The 19,623-nt window shown below is 51.0% G+C and overlaps 6 protein-coding genes across 6 annotated transcripts; 3 read left to right on the forward strand and 3 right to left on the reverse strand.

Moving 5' to 3' along the window:
- Nucleotides 1-1,545: 1,545 nt before the first annotated feature.
- On the forward strand, nt 1,546-2,315 carry CC1G_15113 (hypothetical protein; the record flags this gene model as incomplete). The annotated part of the gene is made up of 6 exons (XM_002910426.1): nt 1,546-1,630; nt 1,654-1,676; nt 1,742-1,812; nt 1,856-2,010; nt 2,163-2,240; nt 2,272-2,315. The coding sequence occupies 6 exons, from the start codon at nt 1,546-1,548 to the stop codon at nt 2,313-2,315; spliced, it is 456 nt and encodes a 151-aa protein (XP_002910472.1).
- Nucleotides 2,316-5,322: 3,007 nt separating this feature from the next.
- On the forward strand, nt 5,323-7,514 carry CC1G_07031 (other/FunK1 protein kinase; the record flags this gene model as incomplete). Its single annotated transcript, XM_001831928.2, has 7 exons — nt 5,323-5,541; nt 5,599-5,670; nt 5,722-5,805; nt 5,865-6,501; nt 6,560-6,604; nt 6,657-6,727; nt 6,783-7,514. The coding sequence occupies 7 exons, from the start codon at nt 5,323-5,325 to the stop codon at nt 7,512-7,514; spliced, it is 1,860 nt and encodes a 619-aa protein (XP_001831980.2).
- Nucleotides 7,515-8,736: 1,222 nt separating this feature from the next.
- Nucleotides 8,737-11,697, forward strand: CC1G_07032 (other/FunK1 protein kinase; the record flags this gene model as incomplete). The annotated part of the gene is made up of 8 exons (XM_001831929.2): nt 8,737-8,762; nt 8,816-9,349; nt 9,402-9,474; nt 9,525-9,596; nt 9,654-9,737; nt 9,795-10,623; nt 10,689-10,861; nt 10,921-11,697. 8 exons carry the CDS (start codon nt 8,737-8,739, stop codon nt 11,695-11,697), a joined length of 2,568 nt encoding a protein of 855 aa, XP_001831981.2.
- A 369-nt stretch (nt 11,698-12,066) lies between these two features.
- On the reverse strand, nt 12,067-14,508 carry CC1G_07033 (other/FunK1 protein kinase; the record flags this gene model as incomplete). Its single annotated transcript, XM_001831930.2, has 6 exons — nt 12,067-12,843; nt 12,901-13,070; nt 13,125-13,761; nt 13,817-13,900; nt 13,950-14,018; nt 14,074-14,508. 6 exons carry the CDS (start codon nt 14,506-14,508, stop codon nt 12,067-12,069), a joined length of 2,172 nt encoding a protein of 723 aa, XP_001831982.2.
- A 667-nt stretch (nt 14,509-15,175) lies between these two features.
- On the reverse strand, nt 15,176-15,853 carry CC1G_07034 (hypothetical protein; the record flags this gene model as incomplete). Its single annotated transcript, XM_001831931.2, has 1 exon — nt 15,176-15,853. One exon carries the CDS (start codon nt 15,851-15,853, stop codon nt 15,176-15,178), a length of 678 nt encoding a protein of 225 aa, XP_001831983.2.
- Nucleotides 15,854-16,403: 550 nt separating this feature from the next.
- CC1G_07035 (other/FunK1 protein kinase) lies at nt 16,404-19,000 on the reverse strand (the record flags this gene model as incomplete). Its single annotated transcript, XM_001831932.2, has 6 exons — nt 16,404-17,297; nt 17,358-17,524; nt 17,574-18,231; nt 18,289-18,372; nt 18,428-18,499; nt 18,560-19,000. The coding sequence occupies 6 exons, from the start codon at nt 18,998-19,000 to the stop codon at nt 16,404-16,406; spliced, it is 2,316 nt and encodes a 771-aa protein (XP_001831984.2).
- Nucleotides 19,001-19,623: the final 623 nt, after the last annotated feature.

Below are 19,623 nucleotides of genomic sequence, written 5' to 3' on the forward strand. Positions count from 1 at the left end.
ACTCGTGGTAACAGGAGAATCGAATTACTGGATCAGAGGGTACGCAGAGTCAGCAACATCGTGCTTTATGATGAACAGCTCTTTTCCCACAAAGCCAGGGATAGGTAAAGACGTCTGTATGTACCCTCTTCGATATCATACACGTCCTTCCTCATGTCCGTACGACAATAAGAAACAAATCACTTCCAACACGATGCCATCGCTGATATCCCGCTAAGACCCAAAACAACGGATCGAAGCCCCTTTATGGGAATATGGGCCCGGTACTTTGGATCCGCCCGATGTCGACAAGATTCGTGACGTGTGACCGTCACCTGACGGAGGCTTGCCTTTTCGAGCCTTGAGTTTGTCTTGGATGGATTGGCGACTCGACTGCCCTCCTTGGGATCATCGCGAATAGGGCCCCTTCCTGTCTTCTCCACTCACAAAATCGTGCACGTCGCGGAACTGCGGGGACTCTATAGGTACTTTGGGATTCAAAAACACCCCATTCCGCGCTCCCTCGGAAGAAAGACGCCACTCCGTACGGACTACACTCAAATCCTTCAACCTTCACGGTGAAATACGTCTTCTCAAAAGCGAAATTTCTCCTCCCATTCCATGAGGCGCCTGCATTCAATGTAATCAATGACTTAATTTTCCCATAATCTCTCTCTTTACGACATTTCATGGACTCTGTCACCTAGGTCGCTGACCAAAAGTCATACTGGGTTTTCTTTATCCACCTTGAGGAGAAGCTCTGGACGCCCTGATGCAAACGGAAAAGAACCATCTTAATCTCCGATCTGAACGAATCACCCCAGCCTTGTACCTCGCCGTCGGTCCACATACCTGGGTAAGATATGCTTTGAATTGATTCATACCCGTCCTCGAACATCGATTACATATCGCCTATTGCTGTGCAACACGTTCCCTTCGTCAGACCCAAACTGGGACAACGGTCGACAACTAACCATCTACGCAACTCAGCATCGCGCGCCCTCTTGTGATCACTTTTACCCTAAACCGAACGTCCAAACGGCACATTGACCTGACTCGTCTCGTTCCCTTCTTTCTTTCTGGAATACCCTAACTAGGAATTCGACATGCACACCATGCATAAGGGGCTTGACCTACTTGTCCAAAAATACCCCAAAGCGCACTTTGAAGTTTGAAGTGACCCGCAATGAAATCAACGACCTACCTCCATCGTCTCACATTTTCTCCGGGAAGCTGTATATATACGTTACTATTCGCGTTATGTACGCACTCTCCAAACGTCCAAAGAACAATAAGAAAGCATAAACACAATAAGACCTTCGTACGTACATCGAGCCTCAAGGCTCGCCTAAACCTCCCATCCCATCGCATCCCGTCGTACCCAATGAACCCGTTCGAACCCAGAACCCAACCGCGCTTCCCAGAAGACCCACTGGAAGAAAATTAAAAAACGAACGAGTTGTGGCTTATCGATAATCATAATTAAAACGGTACACCCCCCACCACCACAATCTGATTCTTGGTTATTTCAAGAGTCTGAGCCACCCGCCACTGCCATCCAAAAATATGAGCGTGTGTCCGACCCCCATCCGCTTAGGGCAGTCGGTATACCCTTTCGTTCTCCTCGTTCTGATTTTCGGGCAATGGGGCTGTGTGTGCTAGAGTTATATTTAGGTAAAAAAAGGGACACTGACGACGTACGTTATGTACCTGTGACTTCAGAATTTCGCATTGAGCAACGAGGCTGTCCACCCACGGCAAGTGTTTGCCACCCGTGTACTCGAACGTCGACCTTGAGATTCTAGACCCCTCCCAATCCCCAGTATGTATGACGTGAGTGCTGAAGTCGAAACTCCCCAACACATACCGCATCAAGACAAACCGTCCAGTCGCGGCGTAACCTCACCTTCCCAACCAAACTTACCTCGGCCCACCGGAAAAAGGCCTCGAATTCGGGTTATGCTCGCACGCAACAACAAAAAAGCGCGGTAGAAGACTGTCAAACTTTGAACACCCGTCAAACCTTCATAAGTAAGTAGGTGAATTCCTCAATTGAAAGAAACAGGGAGTCAGCCGGTACATAAATATCAATTGAGTTGAAAGGAGAGTGGAGGATGGAGGATGGAGGATGGAAGATGGAAGATACCGTAGGCAAGTTCCATCGGAATTTTTGGTCCCGTCAGTTATTCAATGGACCTGTCGAATGAGCCTCTCCTGTGACGTTTCCATGCCTTCCCCTAACGCCCAATCGAGTAAATCGAGTAAGTAAGTGGGTATGCTGGTAGCATTTAGAGTGGGTATACGCGCAGCACAGAGCACCCTTTGAGGATCTTTGAGTCTTTGTCTTCGGAAAGGACCCAAATAAATCATCTCCGTGTGTACACTTAAGTCTGCGAAGGTAAGATGGCTTTGTACTCATTGATGGCCGCTCTATTCTGATAGCTATATCCCTAGGACAAAGGGAACGCGGCAAGGTATACGGGAGCGCTGAGCGCCTTGCCTAAATCACCCCTGACCCACATCCACACCGACGTTCGTCTCAACTCTGAACTCTCCCATCCCCACGGAGTATTGTACTCGGCTCCTCATTCCACGGACCTCGAGGCAGGAACTTACTCAAAGGGCATTCCTCCATGGTATGCGGACGCCTTACGGACTGACCGGGTAGAGGGTAACCGAGTGGACCGGTGGACGTGCTAAGCGCCTGTCTTGGCGAATAGGCGCTCGAGAGGGCAGCGGGCGGCGCTGCGCTACACGGAGAGGTTTAGCAAGAGGATAGCTAGCGAAGTGCCTTTCTGATCCAGGAAGATTTTTTGAAAGAGAACTAATTAGATATCAGAGCGGTATTGAACGGAGGACGTGACGTTCGGCGACAGTGTCGGGCTCGTCCATTCTGGCTGTCAGCAACTTCATCTCGTACTATTTCCCCTCTTCGCAGCCGCTAGATTTACCGACCAGCTCACCGCCAGTAACCCTTATTGCAGAGATATCTGGTTCCACTGTCATATCTCGATCATGCTAGCGTCGTATAAAGTCGATTTCCCCCCTCGCCCTCCCAACAAACTCGGATATGGTCCTCTATAAACCTGACATTAACTTCATTAGCAGTGGACGTCAGACTCGCTAGATTGTCGAACTGGTGGCCGATGCCCAAAAAACGACCAAGGTATGCATCCACTCCAGATTCTCATGTTCAAGGACATCTCGTCGGTCGTCGGTCGTCGGTCGAAAGAGACCTACTCCGCCCTCTGCTAGCTTGCGATGAGAAGTGGGTATGTGGGCTTCTGAGACGTCGCTTAACCACTAGTGGACACCTCGGCTAACCCTCGAACCAATCGCCAAGGGCAGTTCGAATCAGAGTACTTAGTGCAGTGAATTTATCCACGACAAACGAAGGTGCGTGCTTAGCGAGCAATGAACTGTGGGCGATTGGTTGAGAGCTGCCACACCCAGACCGCTTGAATTCGCGTCCCGACTCTAGTGTGGTGTCACCGACCTTCAGGATGTCGTTCCAACGGTTGCACGGACGGAGCGTCCAAGGCCAGAGAGAGTTCTAGTCGGTGGAGCCATTTGAGTGACTCGTGAGAAAGGCGTCGTTCTCGGGACTCAAGGGCAGTCTGCGGGGTTAACATTCATCCCCTGGGTGTAGTTGAACCTGAGAGACACTTGATAGAAACAGATGGTTATGAGTGAGCTGAGGCAGTCCTCACCGGAATAGCTCGACCACTAACCATCGTCTGACCAGGACTCCTGTGAGCGTCGCATCTGGTAGAGGCGGCTGAACCATCGAGCGGAGGGCGTGACGAATGCTGCAATCTGTATCTCTTGCCGCAGGGGTATCCCGCCCCGACCTGTATTGGCCGCGCAAGTGAGTATCACGTTAACCTAGACCGCAAACGTGAGGGCCAACAGCAACTTACGGTCAGAAGTAAGAGCGAGAGCATCCCACTTCATCCTGGAGAACCTCCGTACAGTACCATGAGTTCACAACTACATCCCGGAACGTCCACTCAAACACTTTTCTAGACCCAGACCCAACCGACCGGATACCCTTCGCAAGACGTGTTGAAATGCCGTTCGAGGGCATTGTGAAGTTCCGCGCTTCCTGCTCATCGACATCCTGAAGTGTGTAGTTGCCATGAGCATTCGCATCGAGAACAAGAGGCTACGTACGAGAATTCGACCACCACTCCCCTACCTTTATACCCTGGGCTTGGGCGCCCATCTACTTTCTTTCTCTCTCTCTCTCTCTATTTGTGTGACCGTACTGACTGGAAGGAACGGGTTCAGAGTCGCTGCACTGGCTCCCAGCGAACGCCCACGACGATCGATGCAAGATTGAGAGTTCGAAGTTCGACAAATAACTTCTGAGAACGCATGGTAGGCAGTGGTAAACTGAATGGCTCACTGGATGGACCTCAGTCGCGCTTCTTTTGGGCATCGAGCTGCGCGTCGACACTTCACGGTTGCGCTCATTGTACAAGGCCACTCCGATTGAGCCGGGCTCACGTGTGCTACGCGATCACATGGTCTGGCGCGAGTCGTGGGAAATGAGAGTATATACTATCGTAGTGGAGTGGGATTGGGAATATTAGTAGGGTTGCACAAAAAAGCGGGATGATGCCGCAAAAGAGTGGGATTGATATTTGACTGCGGCTCCCTTCAAAGTTAGTGTATGAAGACGCGCCAGGGGCGCAAAATACAATATATCCCCCTCCCTAACCTCTAACCACTAACCCCAACACTAAAGCCCAACCCTAAACCATACTCTAACCCCAACCCCTATCCTAACGGCTGCGCTACGCGCAGCGACTAACGCCCACTCTAACAGCCGCCCTTCGGGCGGCGGGGCTATCGAGCGAAAGGAGGCGCGAGCAAAAGAGTGGGATGATGGCGTGATCCCACTCTTTTGTCTCAATCCCACTCTTTTGCTCGCCATCCCACTTTCTTTCCCAATCCCACTCCACTAAAGTTGTCATCGCCCGGGAAATGACCTAAGAACTGCGCCCGATGCGTGCCGTGACTCTTGTCTTTGAACCACAACCATCTCTGATACTGAATCTCATTTCAAACTCCTTTTACTTTGCTTCTAAAAGCTAATCGCCATGGACACTGAATTTTCGACGTGCTCAGTTGGGAAATTCTTCGAAAACTATCTTCCCACCGAGGGAGTCCCGTTCGACGCTGTTGTTGACGATCTCAAAAAGCAAAAGACACTCGTTTCTCGAGGCCGGTCTTTGGAACAGAAACCGTCCTCAACCATACAAAGGCCACTGTTCCCTCAGACTTTCAAGTCTCTTAAAAACCTTGTTCCGGTCTCGCACCACCACCACCACCCGCGTCATGAAGACGCTACAAACGATCGGCAATGCTGTTCGTAAAGCCCTCGGGAGGGCCACAGACTGCGAGATCACCGACTACTCCCTCAGAGAAGAGCATAACATCCGAGAGAATGCTCAAGGATGCCTAACCTCGAACCTGGAGGACCCATTACACCCCACCGAAGTTGTGGTTCCGATGACAGTCATCGCAGACGATGGTAATTATACATCATCTGAAGAGGTGCGTGTTTTCGCTGTCCTTGCTTGGGACTACTTATTAGAAACTGACATCCATTAGGCAAAGGCAAAACTACTGTCCCGTGCCACTGAAATCATGAATGAAGACGCTCGTCGAAGGTTTTGTTTCGGGGTATGTAGCTTCTCCTCGAAAATTAAGATCCATCGACTGATTCAGTTCCAGGTCACTTGTGAACGGTCTGAAGTCACTCTGTGGCGCTTCTCCAGGTCCATCGTCGTCAAGTCCACGCCTTTTGACATGACCGAGGTGCGCTTCCCATTTTGCGTGTGTTTTCGAGATTTGGACTGATATACCTCGCACTTCAGCAACCAGACCTCTTGCTTCGCCTGTTCGTCGCTCTGTTCACAGCCCCGCCACACCAGCTAGGATACGACCCTCTGGTTACCCTGCTCCCCGATCGCAACTACGTCTATCATATTCCATCTGATAGTTCTACAACCCCGCTCTACTTTAAAACGGTCCATCCGATCTGGGACGTCAAACCGACCTGCCTTGCTGGACGCCGCACGCGTATTTGGGAAGTCGAGCAGGTCCTCTCACCGTCTGATCCGACTCGAGTTCCGGGCACACCTAACCGGGCTTTGAAGGACGTCTTCCTGAATTCGGACACGAGGACCGAATCCGATATCCAGGAAGAACTGTTCGCTGATATCGCGAAGTTTGGCCGGCACAAGAACTGGCGTTCTCGACCTCTGCTGAAGGATTTCGCCCAAACCGACCTGGAAGGGCTGGCGGAGGCATTGGAAGGGGACCTATTTAAGCAATACTTTTCGCGCATAGTCGCGAAGCACGTCGGGGAAGGCGATGTGCCTGCCCTGGTCAATCCAACCGCGCCTCCGCCGAAGCGCCGTTGTCTCTTCCTGTACGAGCATGTTTGCACGGCACTGAACAACATCCCTACACTTGGTGAAGCGGTCGACATCCTCAAATCGACTCTCATCCGTACGCCATCTGTTGTGTCATCTTCCCCTTACCCGTGGTCCTAATGCCATTTCCTTAGCTTTGCGTCTGATGTTCTGCGCGGGCTGGGTTCATCGAGACGTCAGTCCGGGCAATATCCTAGCGTATCGAGAATCGCCTACCCTCAACATGGACAGTCAAATTATCGGACCTCGAGCATGCGAAACGGTTCCCTGACCCTTTATCCAGTGGAGGTGATCAAACCACGGTAAGCCACCATTTTCAGCGTCGTCGAACTCATGACTGATTTTTGATGATCTCAGGGAACCCCTTATTTTATCGCGTACGAAGTCCTTGACGGACGACACCTCTTCCCCACGGGGATTGACCTTGCTCGCATTGACCCCAGCCAACTAGCCCCCCCTTATCCCATCGTACCTGTCCTTCACAGCTACCAGCACGACTTGGAGTCGATCTGGTGGATACTTCTCTGGCTTACGACCATGCGGGTCAATCAAAACCTGCCGAGACGGTTCGGGCGACTGTACTTCCAGCACAGCGTCGATCAGCAGTACGCCCGAGCGAGGGCCCTTCTACTCATGGACACGCTCTCATACAAGCCCGACATGAAGGAATCCCTCCCTCCAGCCTTACGAACTTCGTCGTTCTACAATCGCCTGGACATGCTACGCCACAACCTCTACGCTGTATACCTAAACCGCAACAAGGAGGGGAAATTCAGTGACATGGATACTTACTCGTGGATCATCAGTGAGGGAATGCGCAACTTCTTCGATGGTGTCGACGGCTCTAGGCAACAGTGGGGTAATATTGAGCTTATGGTCGACACTCAGCCACGAAGCTTGGGCGTCGGAGCCATCGGCTGCGGCCTCGTAGAAGCGCCCTCGCCCTCCAACCAACCAACCACGGACAATGTGATAAAGACGCGTAACCGTGATGAGTTGGATGAAGACAACCGAGTGCTCCAAGAGAATGAGGCCTATTCGAGCGCGGGAGACAGCCATGTTCACGCAGAGGAGTGGAGCGACGACTAGATCGATGACAAGGAATACTGGGCCGATGACGAGATCTATGACCAGACGTCTTCGTGAGGCTGAGCAACAGGGACGAAGTAGCCGATAGCAGCGACAATGGCTTTACATACCTCAAGAAAAGGTCGATTCTGGCTCTGGCCAGGCAGCCCACATTAGGGTTAGCTCTTGCCCGCCATGAGCGGATTGCACTGTACCTTCACCATCTAATACGGTAAGCAAATCTTGTCATGTTGTTTGACTTCTACTTAACCGCCTACCTTTCCCCAGTCATCACCAATCGAATTGAAGGCCGTTTGAACCATCATGTCTTGTTTATCCTCGCTTGGCCTTCGCGCAATTTTCCACTCGTATTCCACCATCAACCTTCAGTTTCGCTGGTCCTTTCCCAGCCCGAATTTAGCCACCGCGAAAGGCAGGAGAAGCGTGATCCCCTCGACTTTGATAGTAGGTGTCCCCTCATGTGAGAATTACGCTCCTTTTCACGAATACTACTCAGGGGAGGCATGTATAGAACCTGCACCTCCACCCAGGCTCCAGCTCGCAATACGCGCCCGTGGTCGATTGGAATTTTTTCAAGCACTGACACCAATTGGTTTGCAGTTGAGTATGTTCCGAGTTCCGAGATCATCCTGTATTTCGAGGTGTCGTTGCCTAGTTATTGGGATAGATATATCGAATGTGCCATCTCTTTAACTTAAGAGGTACCCAGGTAGAATACTTCAGCCCCAATCACTGATTGCAGCGAGTCGAGAAATCAAATCGACCGCGTTCTGCTCTGTTCTTTTTTCGACTCGGGTGCGAAGCACTGGTGAAGGGTACCACCAAAAAAACGAAAAAAAGGCGACCGCATTCCCATCGAGATAACGTTCGATCGATGTATAGTCGAAAGCGTCTTCCGGCATTGAACTATGTAAAAGCTGGATTGTGGTTGAGAATATATCTCCTCTCCCATCTATTACACTGCTCCTATCAGATCTAAAGTCGGCTTGAGTGACAATGCAATTCGCGCACAAATGCCACGGGACAATGATCGATATGGCTTGGCGTGGGTAATATTTTCCGAATCGAAACAACTGGACAATGATCACCAATGCTGCCTAGCGGGACTAAAAAGCGAGGATGGTGAAACGCCTCTTGAACTTCAACCACCACCATCCATTGTTTGAACTGGAGTTAACAGAATACGAAGTATACTCATATCCAAAGCACCCAGAGCGCAACGATGACGCTTTACTCGTTGCCATTTTTGTATGTCCAACTTGGCCACTTGACTCTCCTCTTCTCACTGACGCCTCTAATAGAACACCCCCGGGCAAGAAAAGATCCACCCACTGGAGCGCCCTCGCGAAAATGCTCGTAACTCCACGAACCGCACCAGCTAGGGCAGGGCTCAATGCCACAACCACGCAGCTCCGAGGAGGGATCGCGGAAGTGATGAACTCGGAGATGGTTGGCTGCTCGATTGAAGAGTTCCTCAACCATTACATGCCCAAGTGCAACAAGAAGACTGTCATATCAGTCATAGCAAATCTGAAGAAGGAGAACGTCCTCGTACCACGCGCGAAGTCCAAGAAGAAGAAAGCCACAGTATCTTCGAGTGAAGACGGAAGAAAGGTATATTCCCATATCTTCAACAACTTCCGCCCGCCCGCCATTATCGAAGAGAGTACCGACGCCAACAGCACGGAGAAGCCCAACGAGATAATGGTCTTTGACTCTTTGGCGACAATCGGTGCATCAGTCATCGAGAGTCTGCGCAAAGTGAAAGGTGCCACTGTTAATGGTCATTCCATTCGCATGTGCCCCCATGCTCGTCTCAAATCCCCCATCGAAGGGTCAGATCATCGGATTGACGCAGCGATTACAAGAAACACGAATTTGAACAAGCGACTTTTTGATCACGGACATTGCAGTGCCCTTTGAATTCAAACTAAATCGTTCGCCGGGCGAGGTTTATCAGGTATGAGAGCACTGTGCTTGTCTGACTATACCACTGATGAGCGCTTTCAGAACCGCATTCAGCTCGCGTCTCACGTCAACCACACCATGACCGATGATGCACGCCGAAAATGGACCTACGGTGTAGGTCCTGTGTTCACACTACCACAGTAGACTGGTGCTCATTGTTCTCTCTTCTAGATTACCATTGAGAACGATCGGGTTTCTCTTTGGTATTTCTCTCGCTCTCATTCTGCCAAATCCAGATCCTTCAGCATGGTCGAGGTACGTCCAACGTTGGTCAGACCTTTGACATTAATACGTATCTAACCCGTCTTTCAGCACCCCGACATCTTTGTCCAGATTCTGGTTTCGTTATTTTCCGCCACAGACGAGCAACTCGGATTTGACCCGCTTGTTACGTTGGTGGGAGACAAAGACTACGTCTACGAGTTCCCACCCAGTGGCGAGAGGACGGATAGCAACTTCTATCTCACCCTCGGGTCTCTCTCCGAATTTCGTGTGCTAAACCTGATTGGGCGCAACACCCGCATCTGGAAGGTCATGCAAGTGGTCTCCGCGAAGGATCGCAGTCGAGTCCCAGGTACGCACGACATGATACTCAAGGATGTCTCCCTTTATCGCAACACGCCAACGGAAGGGGACATCCAGAGAGGTCTATTCCTTGACATCGACACCTTTGGGAAAACGGAATGGCGAAAGCACGAGTTGTTGAAGGACCTATCTGACGAAGGGAAAGCAGCTTTGGCACAGCTACTGGAAGGCGACGGAAAGAAGTACAGGGATTATTTCTCATGCGTTATCGACGAGCACGTTGGGGGCCCCAGCCTTCCTGTTGCAAGTGAGGCATGGGACGCCCCTGACACGTTCAAGAATGTCGAGCCCGTGGAAGAGAATGCCACCGAGTCGATTCGCAAAGACCAGGCCACAAAGGGTTTAGATGATGATGATAGCGAATCCGACTGGGACGATGAGTTCGAAGACGACACGGACTGTGGAGGCAGTGTTGAAAGCACAGATGGAGATGAACTTTCTCGTCCCTTCGAGCCGAAACAGCAGTGCAGGCTAATCTACAAGGATGTATGCACCCCACTTCACAACGTCCATACCATGGGAGAAGCGATTGACATTCTAGAGCAATGTCTTTTGGGTAAGTAGCGTCCAAGTTATCTCCGAGACTCTCGGTAACCACCGTTGATTGATATTCGATTGCAGTTCTTACCCTGATGTTCTGCGCGGGATGGGTTCATCGAGACATCAGCACCGGGAACATACTCGCCCATCGCTCCGCACCAGGCGCACCATGGCGGGTCAAGCTCTCCGATCTTGAGTACGCCAAACGGTTTCCGGGTAATCCTACAGCAACTGCAAGTACGGAGGTCAAAACGGTAATGTCCCATGGTTTTGGTCGCATACTATATTTGAAACTTATCACTTCTCATTTCAGGGAACCATGTATTTCATGGCCACTGAAGTCCAGCAATCGCAGGTTCTTCTTCCCGGGGTCCCCGGTACAAACGGAGCAGTCATCGCGCACAACTACCAACATGACCTGGAGTCCATCTGGTGGATCGTACTCTGGCTTGTGACAATGCGGGTCAAACAGAACCTTCCACGTATCTTTGGAAAAGAAACATTCCAGCAGACCATGACAATCACATACATCAAGGCGCGTATATGGTGCCTGACAAACCCGTTAACGGGTGACAAGAACCTGCTCGCTTCCCTGCCACGGACCTTGCGATCAACCATTCTTCATGGGCTCGAAAATGTACGTGAAGACCTCCAGCACGAGTATACCAAGCGGAACCAGAGCCAAGAGCAGAATGTAGTGGGGTCTTACTCACGTATTTTGGGAATAACTTTCCCAAGTTTCTTCTCCGAGCTACGAGCAAGGCGAGACGAATGGGAGTTTGTCAGGCTGAAAGTATCGAAGAAAGTCCAGAAGGAGGAGTTGAAAGATGCCTCCAACAAGTTGAAGCGTAAGGCAGAGAAGATGGAAGCAGCTGGCAATGACGACACGGACATGATCACCGACAGTATGGCGCAGAGCAGCAACATTGTAGGAGACTTGCGACAATATGCGCTCTTGCCTTCAACCCGCCACCATGTCCAAAGCAAGAGTGTCTCTGGCAACAGACCCACAGGGCCTATAACTAGGTCAATGACAAAGAGCTCAACTGATGAGGCACCGAGGCCTTCGAAGCGTCCTCGTCGCCGATGAGTCCTAGTACAGTGCCGATGCTTACCTACTCCATTGAATAGGCCCGGGGCCCACAAAGTTTCATCAGGTTACTACAATGTATCTCTCTCGCTAGACGACTTGCCTAGTACTATTGCATAGTTACCGTTTCAGGGCCAATCGATACATATGTTAACAGTAATATACACATTTCAAACTTCAAAATTTATGAGCATGCGAGGTCACGTCTATACTCAGTTCGACATGGATATCTGAACGGGATGATGTCTTCAATCTTCAATACCTGTGTTCCCACTTTAGGGCTCTGCGTCGAGACAGGCTATTCACTGTACGCCATTCAAGGTAAAAGCATATCATATAACTAAGGTATACTAATGACAGTGCTCCTAATCAGCGATGTTGCGAACTCTTAGCCTGTTCAAGTTGACGCGCTACTGACCTCGTCATCGGACGAGCATTCCTGGTCATCGACCTAGTGACTGGACCACCCTGACGTACGGCTACTGCGGGCACATGACGGCGGGTTCTCTTGGAGGGTAACTCATTGCGATCAGCCTCGGCCTTGCGTTTCTTCGGTTGAACGGGGTGGTCTGGCGGTTGAGACAATTGTTGCTGGCGTCTCGCCTCCTGCTTTTTCCTTCGTCTCTCGCGGCGTTCACTCTCGACGATGAGGGCAATTGCTCCCCACTCATCACGAGAAGGCTCAATACTGGCAAGGAACCTGGGAAATGCTTTGGATATAATCCAGGAGTAGCTCCCGATGTCGCTTTGTCTATTATCCCCATTCCGCGCGATGTATTGGTGATGGAGATCTTGCCGCAGAGTGTCAAGGGCGTTGAGAAAGGCCGAGGAGCGCAATGACTGGGGAAGGGACCTGAGAAGATCACCGGCGCGGGTGAGCGGGTACGTCAAGACGTAGTGTCGCGCCTTGGCATAGGGCCCATTGACATGTTGCTGGAACATCTCGCTGAACGTGCGAGGAAGCTTTTCTTTAACCCTTGTCCCCACTAGCCAGAGGATAATCCACCAGATTGACTCCAGGTCGTGCTGGTAGTTGTGGATGACCAAGGATTCCGGGTCTATAGGGAATCGCTCCCCCGTTGGAGTGTATTTGGGGAGGAGATGCCGCGAGTGGAGTAGCTCGTAGGCCATGAAATGAGGCGTACCCTAATAAAACCTCTGGTGTAAGTTATACGGTTTGAATATCGAGTCGATGAAACCCACCGTCAATTGTTCTGAAACAGTCACGACCCCCGATGCTGGGAACCTCCTCGCAAACTCAAGATCGGAGATCTTGGCGTGCCAAGGGGAGTTAAGCGTTGCGCGAAAGGCGAGGATGTTGCCGGGGCTTAGGTCGCGATGTACCCACCCTGCACAAAACATGAGACAGAGCCCTACCGAACGAGGTGAATAAGTATTCAACATGCGTCAAATTCAAGGGCACGTACCAAGGAGAGTCTGCTTGACGATATCAATGGCCTCCCCGAGAGTAGGAATGTCATGCAGCGCAGTGCAGACATTTTCGTAAACGAGGCGTACTCGACGATGACGATCGGTGCCTTGATCCATGTTGGAGATAGGGTCGATCAGGGAGACATGCTTCGAAACAATGCATGAGAAGAACTGCTTGAAATTATCACCCTTCAAAGCCTCCCCGAGAGCGTGCAGGTCGTCGTTGTTGGCGTCCTTCAGCAACGGATGGGACCGCCAATTCTTGCTTCGCGCAAAGTCCGTGATATCTCCGAACAGCCTGTCTTGTACGTCCGATTCGACGGGTGCGAGAGCATCGATGGACGAATCCTTCAAAACCATGGTCGACGTCCCCAAGACTCTCTGTGGATCTGAGGCAGAGGTCACCTGCTCGACTTTCCATACTCGGGACTGACGCTCGCAGAGGTGTGCGGATTGGCGGTCGCAGATGACCTCCAACGTTCTGTAGAACAAAGGGAAGGTCCTGTCGCCATCGGGAGGGAACTGATACACGAAGCTCCTGTCTGGGAGGAGGGTTACGAGCGGATCGTATCCCAACTGCTCGTTTGAAGAGCAGAACAACGAGACGAGGAGCTGGACGAGGAGATCTGCGTGCTACGATAAAAAGGTCTTCAGTACCCAGTGGCAGAATAACGGACTTGGGGCTCACCTGTTGCATATCAAACGGCTTAGACTTGACGGCCACGGCCCTGGACAGGTACCACACTGACAGGTTTTGATTTTCGATCGTGACCTGCAGGGAAATCAGCATCATGAAACGGTAGGGGTGCGATCCGACATACCGCGTATGAGAATTCTCGCCGAGCATCGCGGTTAAGAATCATTGCGGCGTGAGTCATGATTTTGGTTTCCTGAAGAATGGGGTGCGTTAGGATCACAATAATGTTCGAAATGAACGTCACGTACCTTTGAAGTTGTGATCTCAATCGGGACCACGACATCCGTCAGATGGGCTGGAGAACGAAGATTCGTTGTAAGATAGGCACTGGCGCCATTCTCGCTGCTTTCATCCACCCGAATGCCCCGTTCGTTGGTTGGCGCTTTGGCCTTCCCCAGGGCTTTGCGAACCGCGTTCCCGACGGTCTGAAAGGACTTTAGAATACGATTGGGTGCTGCAGACCCAGTTTGGAACAAGTTGTTGAGCGTCTTAAAGACATGGGAAAATGCGGGCCTATTCTTCGATGACGAAGAACGACTGCGCTTTTGCTGGGACGGGCTACGATCGACGAGAGTCTTTTGTTTCTTCAGGTCTGCAATAACAGCGTCGAAGTGCATCCTGTGGTCTGGGAGATAAGATTTGAAAAAATCATCGACCTGACACGTCGAAAATTCGCTGGACATTGTGACAGAAAATCTAATAGAAGAGGTTTCGACGCAGATAGATTCGGAGATGGTGGTGGTTAGAAGTCAAGCTGTGGCCGCGGTCGCGCCAGCCACGGCGGACATCAGATAACTGCAACCGAACTTTCCCACAGTCCACCATGTGATCGCGAACCACACGAAGTTCCAAGTTCGAGCCACGAAGGAGCCTCGATCGACTCGTTATTGTTCACCGATGGGAGTCCATTATTCGACAATACCGATATACACAGCAGGTACGACCAACTGACTATTCAAACTACAGTCACCGCAACGCCCACCGACGCGGCGCTACACATCGACCCACATGCGTTAAACCGAATCCATTCACATCAGTTAGGTCAATAATAAGTAATACGCAGGACTCCAATAGACTCTCTCTAAGTTTCTAGAAACCAGTAGAGTTTGAATTCACGACTTGGGTTTGCGAATCCTTTGGTTTCCAACGCGAATGAACCGGCCCTAAAGTGAACACAGCCACCAGACCCTAAGGGACGCGAATTCAGACTGTCCGGCGTATTCCAAGTGAGATTCTAAGCCAAGTTAGAGTTGTAAACAGGTGAAGGTCATCGCCTTTTATATAGTTAAGCAGCGAATTCAAATGGCACATGAGGAGAAATCGTAATTAAGGGGAAATTGTAAACATGTGCTAGAATCCGGGGTGGCGATTCGTATCCTTGCATATCGCCTTCTGTGGGGAAACCAGCAAAATGGGAGTGATAATATTGGCGTAAGGGTCATAGATAAACCCTCCCACCCGAAGAGAGTTGACAGGATATAAACCTATGAAACTGTCTCGGTGAAGATTGGGTAGCGCGGACAGCTCCGTCACCGATTCGTGCACTTCCTTGACCCATTTCAACAGCTGGGACGCAATGAAATACGCCCAAGTAATGATAAAACCAGGGTCATCGTCGCTCCTCTTGAGAACAAACCGTTTGACGATATCATCAAAAGTGCTCACCAGCTCCGGCGTCTCAATTTCCATCTCCCTGACATACGAGGCAAAGTCCAGACGGAGTGTATTCTTCTCGGCCACTTTCGCATGAGGGGTGATGACCTTTTCTACAAGCTCGAGTCGAAGCGAAGTGGATGTCGCGTACCTACCGAGCTCTACGAGTCTGGGTGCCATCGAACCATTGGACATGAGACTGACAACCGTGATGCACGCTATCTCTCTTCGAGGAAGGATATATGCGTAATCCACGTGTTCATTCTCGTTCAACTCTTGAATGGCACGGGGACCAGAAGGGCCGTCAAGTCTGATGAGAGTGTGCGCAGGAAGAGTCAACACATGGACTGCGTCGTTCGGGATTGGGGCGGACATCGTCTGAATCAGCGTTGGATGGATAGATGTGGAGGTTGGTGGATGATCCAGCTCGTCGAGATTCCACCTGGCTTATATACGCAGAAGCCACTCAAGCCACAACGCGTCCTTCACGATGAGTCAAAGCGGGGATCAACAGTTTCGGCTCACGGTAGCCATGTCAAAGCCTATGCCACGGGCGTCAGTGGTAGCGCTTGGCCCATCGAGACCTATTGGACTGGCGTTTAAGCAATCATATCATCCTGCCTATCCTTGACAATGCATGTGTATAAACGTCTTCAATGAATCATCTGTCAAACAACCGTATAGAATTGGGCGAGATTAAACAAAGGCTTTCGTACCTCTGCCTTCATTCGTAGCGCGAACGCTTTAAAAACCAGACAATTCAGAGGGAACAACACTTCCAAACCAGGTCCTGAAAGGCGACCGGGATTATAAATGAGAGGTATCGCAGGAGTCAGCCAATCTAATGAGCCTTTTATGAGTGGTGTAGATACGTATCAGTTGCAAGAGTCTATCTGTACGAAGTATGGCAGAAAAACAATATGTACTATGTACGAGATCGCCTATTCGAAGATCCCGTCTGTCGGGAGGAGCTAGTAGCAGTAGCTTTCTGGAGGCGGCGTGTCATGGATCTCGTCGTCGGGCCTGCGTTGCGTTGTTCCCTAGTCATGGACCTTGTTACAGGTCTCGAGCGTTGTTCCAGACGAGTGGTGGAGTTGGACGCTGTGAGTCGTGGTCGCTTTCGAGGCCGGTGAAGCTGCTTCTCTTCATACTGTTCAACCGCCGGGGCCGGGTTAACCGCATTCGGAGCTGCCGCCACCGCCTCAAGCTTTCTCTTCTTGGACAACGCCGCCTGTGGGACAGCCTGCCTGGCCTCCCGTGACTCTGTCTCGACGATAAGCTGGACAGAAGTCCACGCGTCCCTAGATTTTTCGATACCTCGGAAGAACTTGGAAACGCCCTTGCCCATCATCCACGAATAGCTGCCCGGGTCTTCTTGAGCTTTGGCTCTGAATCGCAGCTTGTACAAGCGCCACAGATCAAGCCTAAAAGCATCGAGGCACCGTATGAAGCTTAACGGCTTCCTATGCAGAACTGGTGGGAGGTCCGTTGGAAAATTGGCACTTGAGTCGATAGTATCCAAGCGGGACAGGAGCATTTCACGTGTCCTACCATGCCAATGGTCGTTGCTGTGTTTGAAGTACTTTTGGCTCCATTGACGCGAAAAGCTGGCACGGGTCCTGGCGGTGACGAGCCAGAGGACGATCCACCATATTGATTCGAGATCGTGCTGGAAGCTGTGCAATATTGGCAGGAAAGGTGCAAAATCTTCTGCCGAGAATTCGGGGTCGCTGTCGTGGTCGGTCTCCGCCGTGGGGTCATCACCAGGTACAAACGGCATTCCAGTTTGCAGCTCACAGGCCATAAAAAATGGGGTTCCCTTCGAAAAGAAATAACAGATTAGCTTTTGCCCGAGGACCTGATAAACGTGATCGCTTACAATTGGTTTTTCGTCTTTCTGAATCTCAGGGTCAAGGAATTTTCTCGCGAATTCCAGATCAGATAGCTTCATCTCCCAGAGGCCCTCTGATGCCCGGCGAATAGCGAGAATATTCCCCACACTGATGTCCCGGTGGATCCATCCAGCGCAGTACATCAATCGCATGGCTGATACAAAAGTCAGGCTCTGGTCGGCGAACAAGGACAGCTTACGTACCTGTGACGCACTGCTTGAGGATGTCGATGGCTTCTCCGAGTGTGGGGATGTCCCAAAGTGGCGTGCAGATGAATTCGTAGAGGTAGAAGCACTGGCGCTTCGGTATACAGCTCGATTTGGCGTCGTCGGTGAGAGGAAGAGCGGGATATGGATGAGATTTGCCGACATGACTGGCGACGATACATGAAAAATATTTCTTGAAGTTCTCCCCGTGCAAGGCATCCGCGATCGCGTCCATATCTTCCTCCCGCATGTCCTTCAGAGCTTCTGCCGAACGCCAGTTAGCGCGCTTCCCAAAGTCAGCAATATCAGCGAAGAGCTGTCGCTGAATGTCCACCTCGGGTTTCACAGTGCGCGCATCGAGGGACACGTCTTTGAGGATCCTGTTGGAAGTCCCGGGAACGCGCCTCAGGTCAGTGGGCGAGAAAACCTGCTTCACCTTCCAAATCCGGGCACTGCGTCCGACAGGATCGTCGGAGTGGAACTCGGAAACGAGCTCGACGGTCTGGTAATAGAGAGAGCCTTTTCTTCCCTCATCTGGTGGCAGTTCGTAGACGTAGGTAAGGTCCGGGAGCAGGGTGACCAAGGGATCGTATCCGAGGTTCTCATCTGTGGCTGCCATCAAAGCTATAAAGGTTTGGACGACGAAATTGGTGTTCTGGGCGTCGATTGTCATTAAGGGCGATGGTTTGAGATTGGAAATTGGGACACATACCTCGAGAATGTTGAACGGAGTAGATTTAATGCATAGAGACCGAGAAAGATACCAGACCGACATGTTGGAACCGTTGATGGTGATCTAATGGGCAAACAAGCCATTAGCCCTCGATCGTTTTCTAAGATAAGGTACCTACTGCGTAGAGGTGCCTTCGGCGACCGTCTTTATTCAACACACGGAGAAAGTCTGGGAGGGGATCGGGAATGTTCTAAGAGGTCACCAAGCCATTAGCCGATGTAGATGGACACAACCAAACGTTACTACATACGTGGTCATTACCACTGGTCCCAGTTGTCACGCGTAAAGGGATCACAACGTCGGTCGACCGCAGAGGTACACCCTTGTTGGCGGTCAGGCAAGTGGCTATAGTGGCATCTTCCCCCTCGACACTGCGGAAGGAGTGGTTGTTGATGTTTGCCTCAGCGATCCTCTCCATCGCCTTGCGTACGCTATTCCATGTTGCCTGCAGCGCCTTCAGCACACGATCCGGTTTGGCGTAACCTGAACGAAAGAGCCCATTAAAGAAATTAAAGATATAACCGCTTCGAGATACGGCTGCAGCGGGCTGGGCGAGAGGGCGACCACGAACTGCCAGGACCTTTTGTGCCTGCAGCTCTGCCATAATTGCGTCGAAGTTGCTCAAGCCGTCCTTTGGTAGGTAAGTTTGAATAAATTCTTCAGCAGGGCATGTAACAGGTTCGTATCCCATGGTGGATGTAGGAGCTGAGTCGTGAAAAACAGATATTGAGTAAAACGATGGTGGTGGTGCAAAGACACGCAGAACAGTTTGTTCGTTGTGCTTTGGTCGGAAAGTCGGAAAGGGAGAAAGTTCCCACACAGCCACAATATGATCGCGAGGATTGCGGACGCTATGCGCCGTCTTTGAAGGGCTGTGGCACTTCCCCACAACACCCTTCTCAGCGCCCACCACACAATGCTACATTGATTTCCCCCATATACATAGGGCCAGTCAGGCTGCTTTTCCCCCCAATGTATACTTGATAGTCTGCTAAATTGGGCAGCCATGTAGTCCCATCCTCGTCAGTTCAATTGGACTCTACCCTTTTTGCTATGATGTACCTTGTAACCTTGTAACTAAGCCAATTGGTCAAACGTACTTGCTAGGTATTCCTCATCGTATAATTGGACTCTACCCTTTTCTATTCTGTACCTAGTAACAAGCTAATTGGTCAGATATACCTGCTAGCAACTCCACTCTATAGGAACCCATAAAACACGCCAACGAAGGACCAAATCGGTCATAGACCCCCAATTGAGCAGACCATGTTGAACTCCCTAGAAAAACATACCAATTGGGGAATCAAGTCAGCT

This window comes from Coprinopsis cinerea (assembly GCF_000182895.1).
Source record: "Coprinopsis cinerea okayama7#130 chromosome 9 map unlocalized cont3.9, whole genome shotgun sequence".
Classification (NCBI taxonomy): Eukaryota; Fungi; Basidiomycota; class Agaricomycetes; order Agaricales; family Psathyrellaceae; genus Coprinopsis; species Coprinopsis cinerea.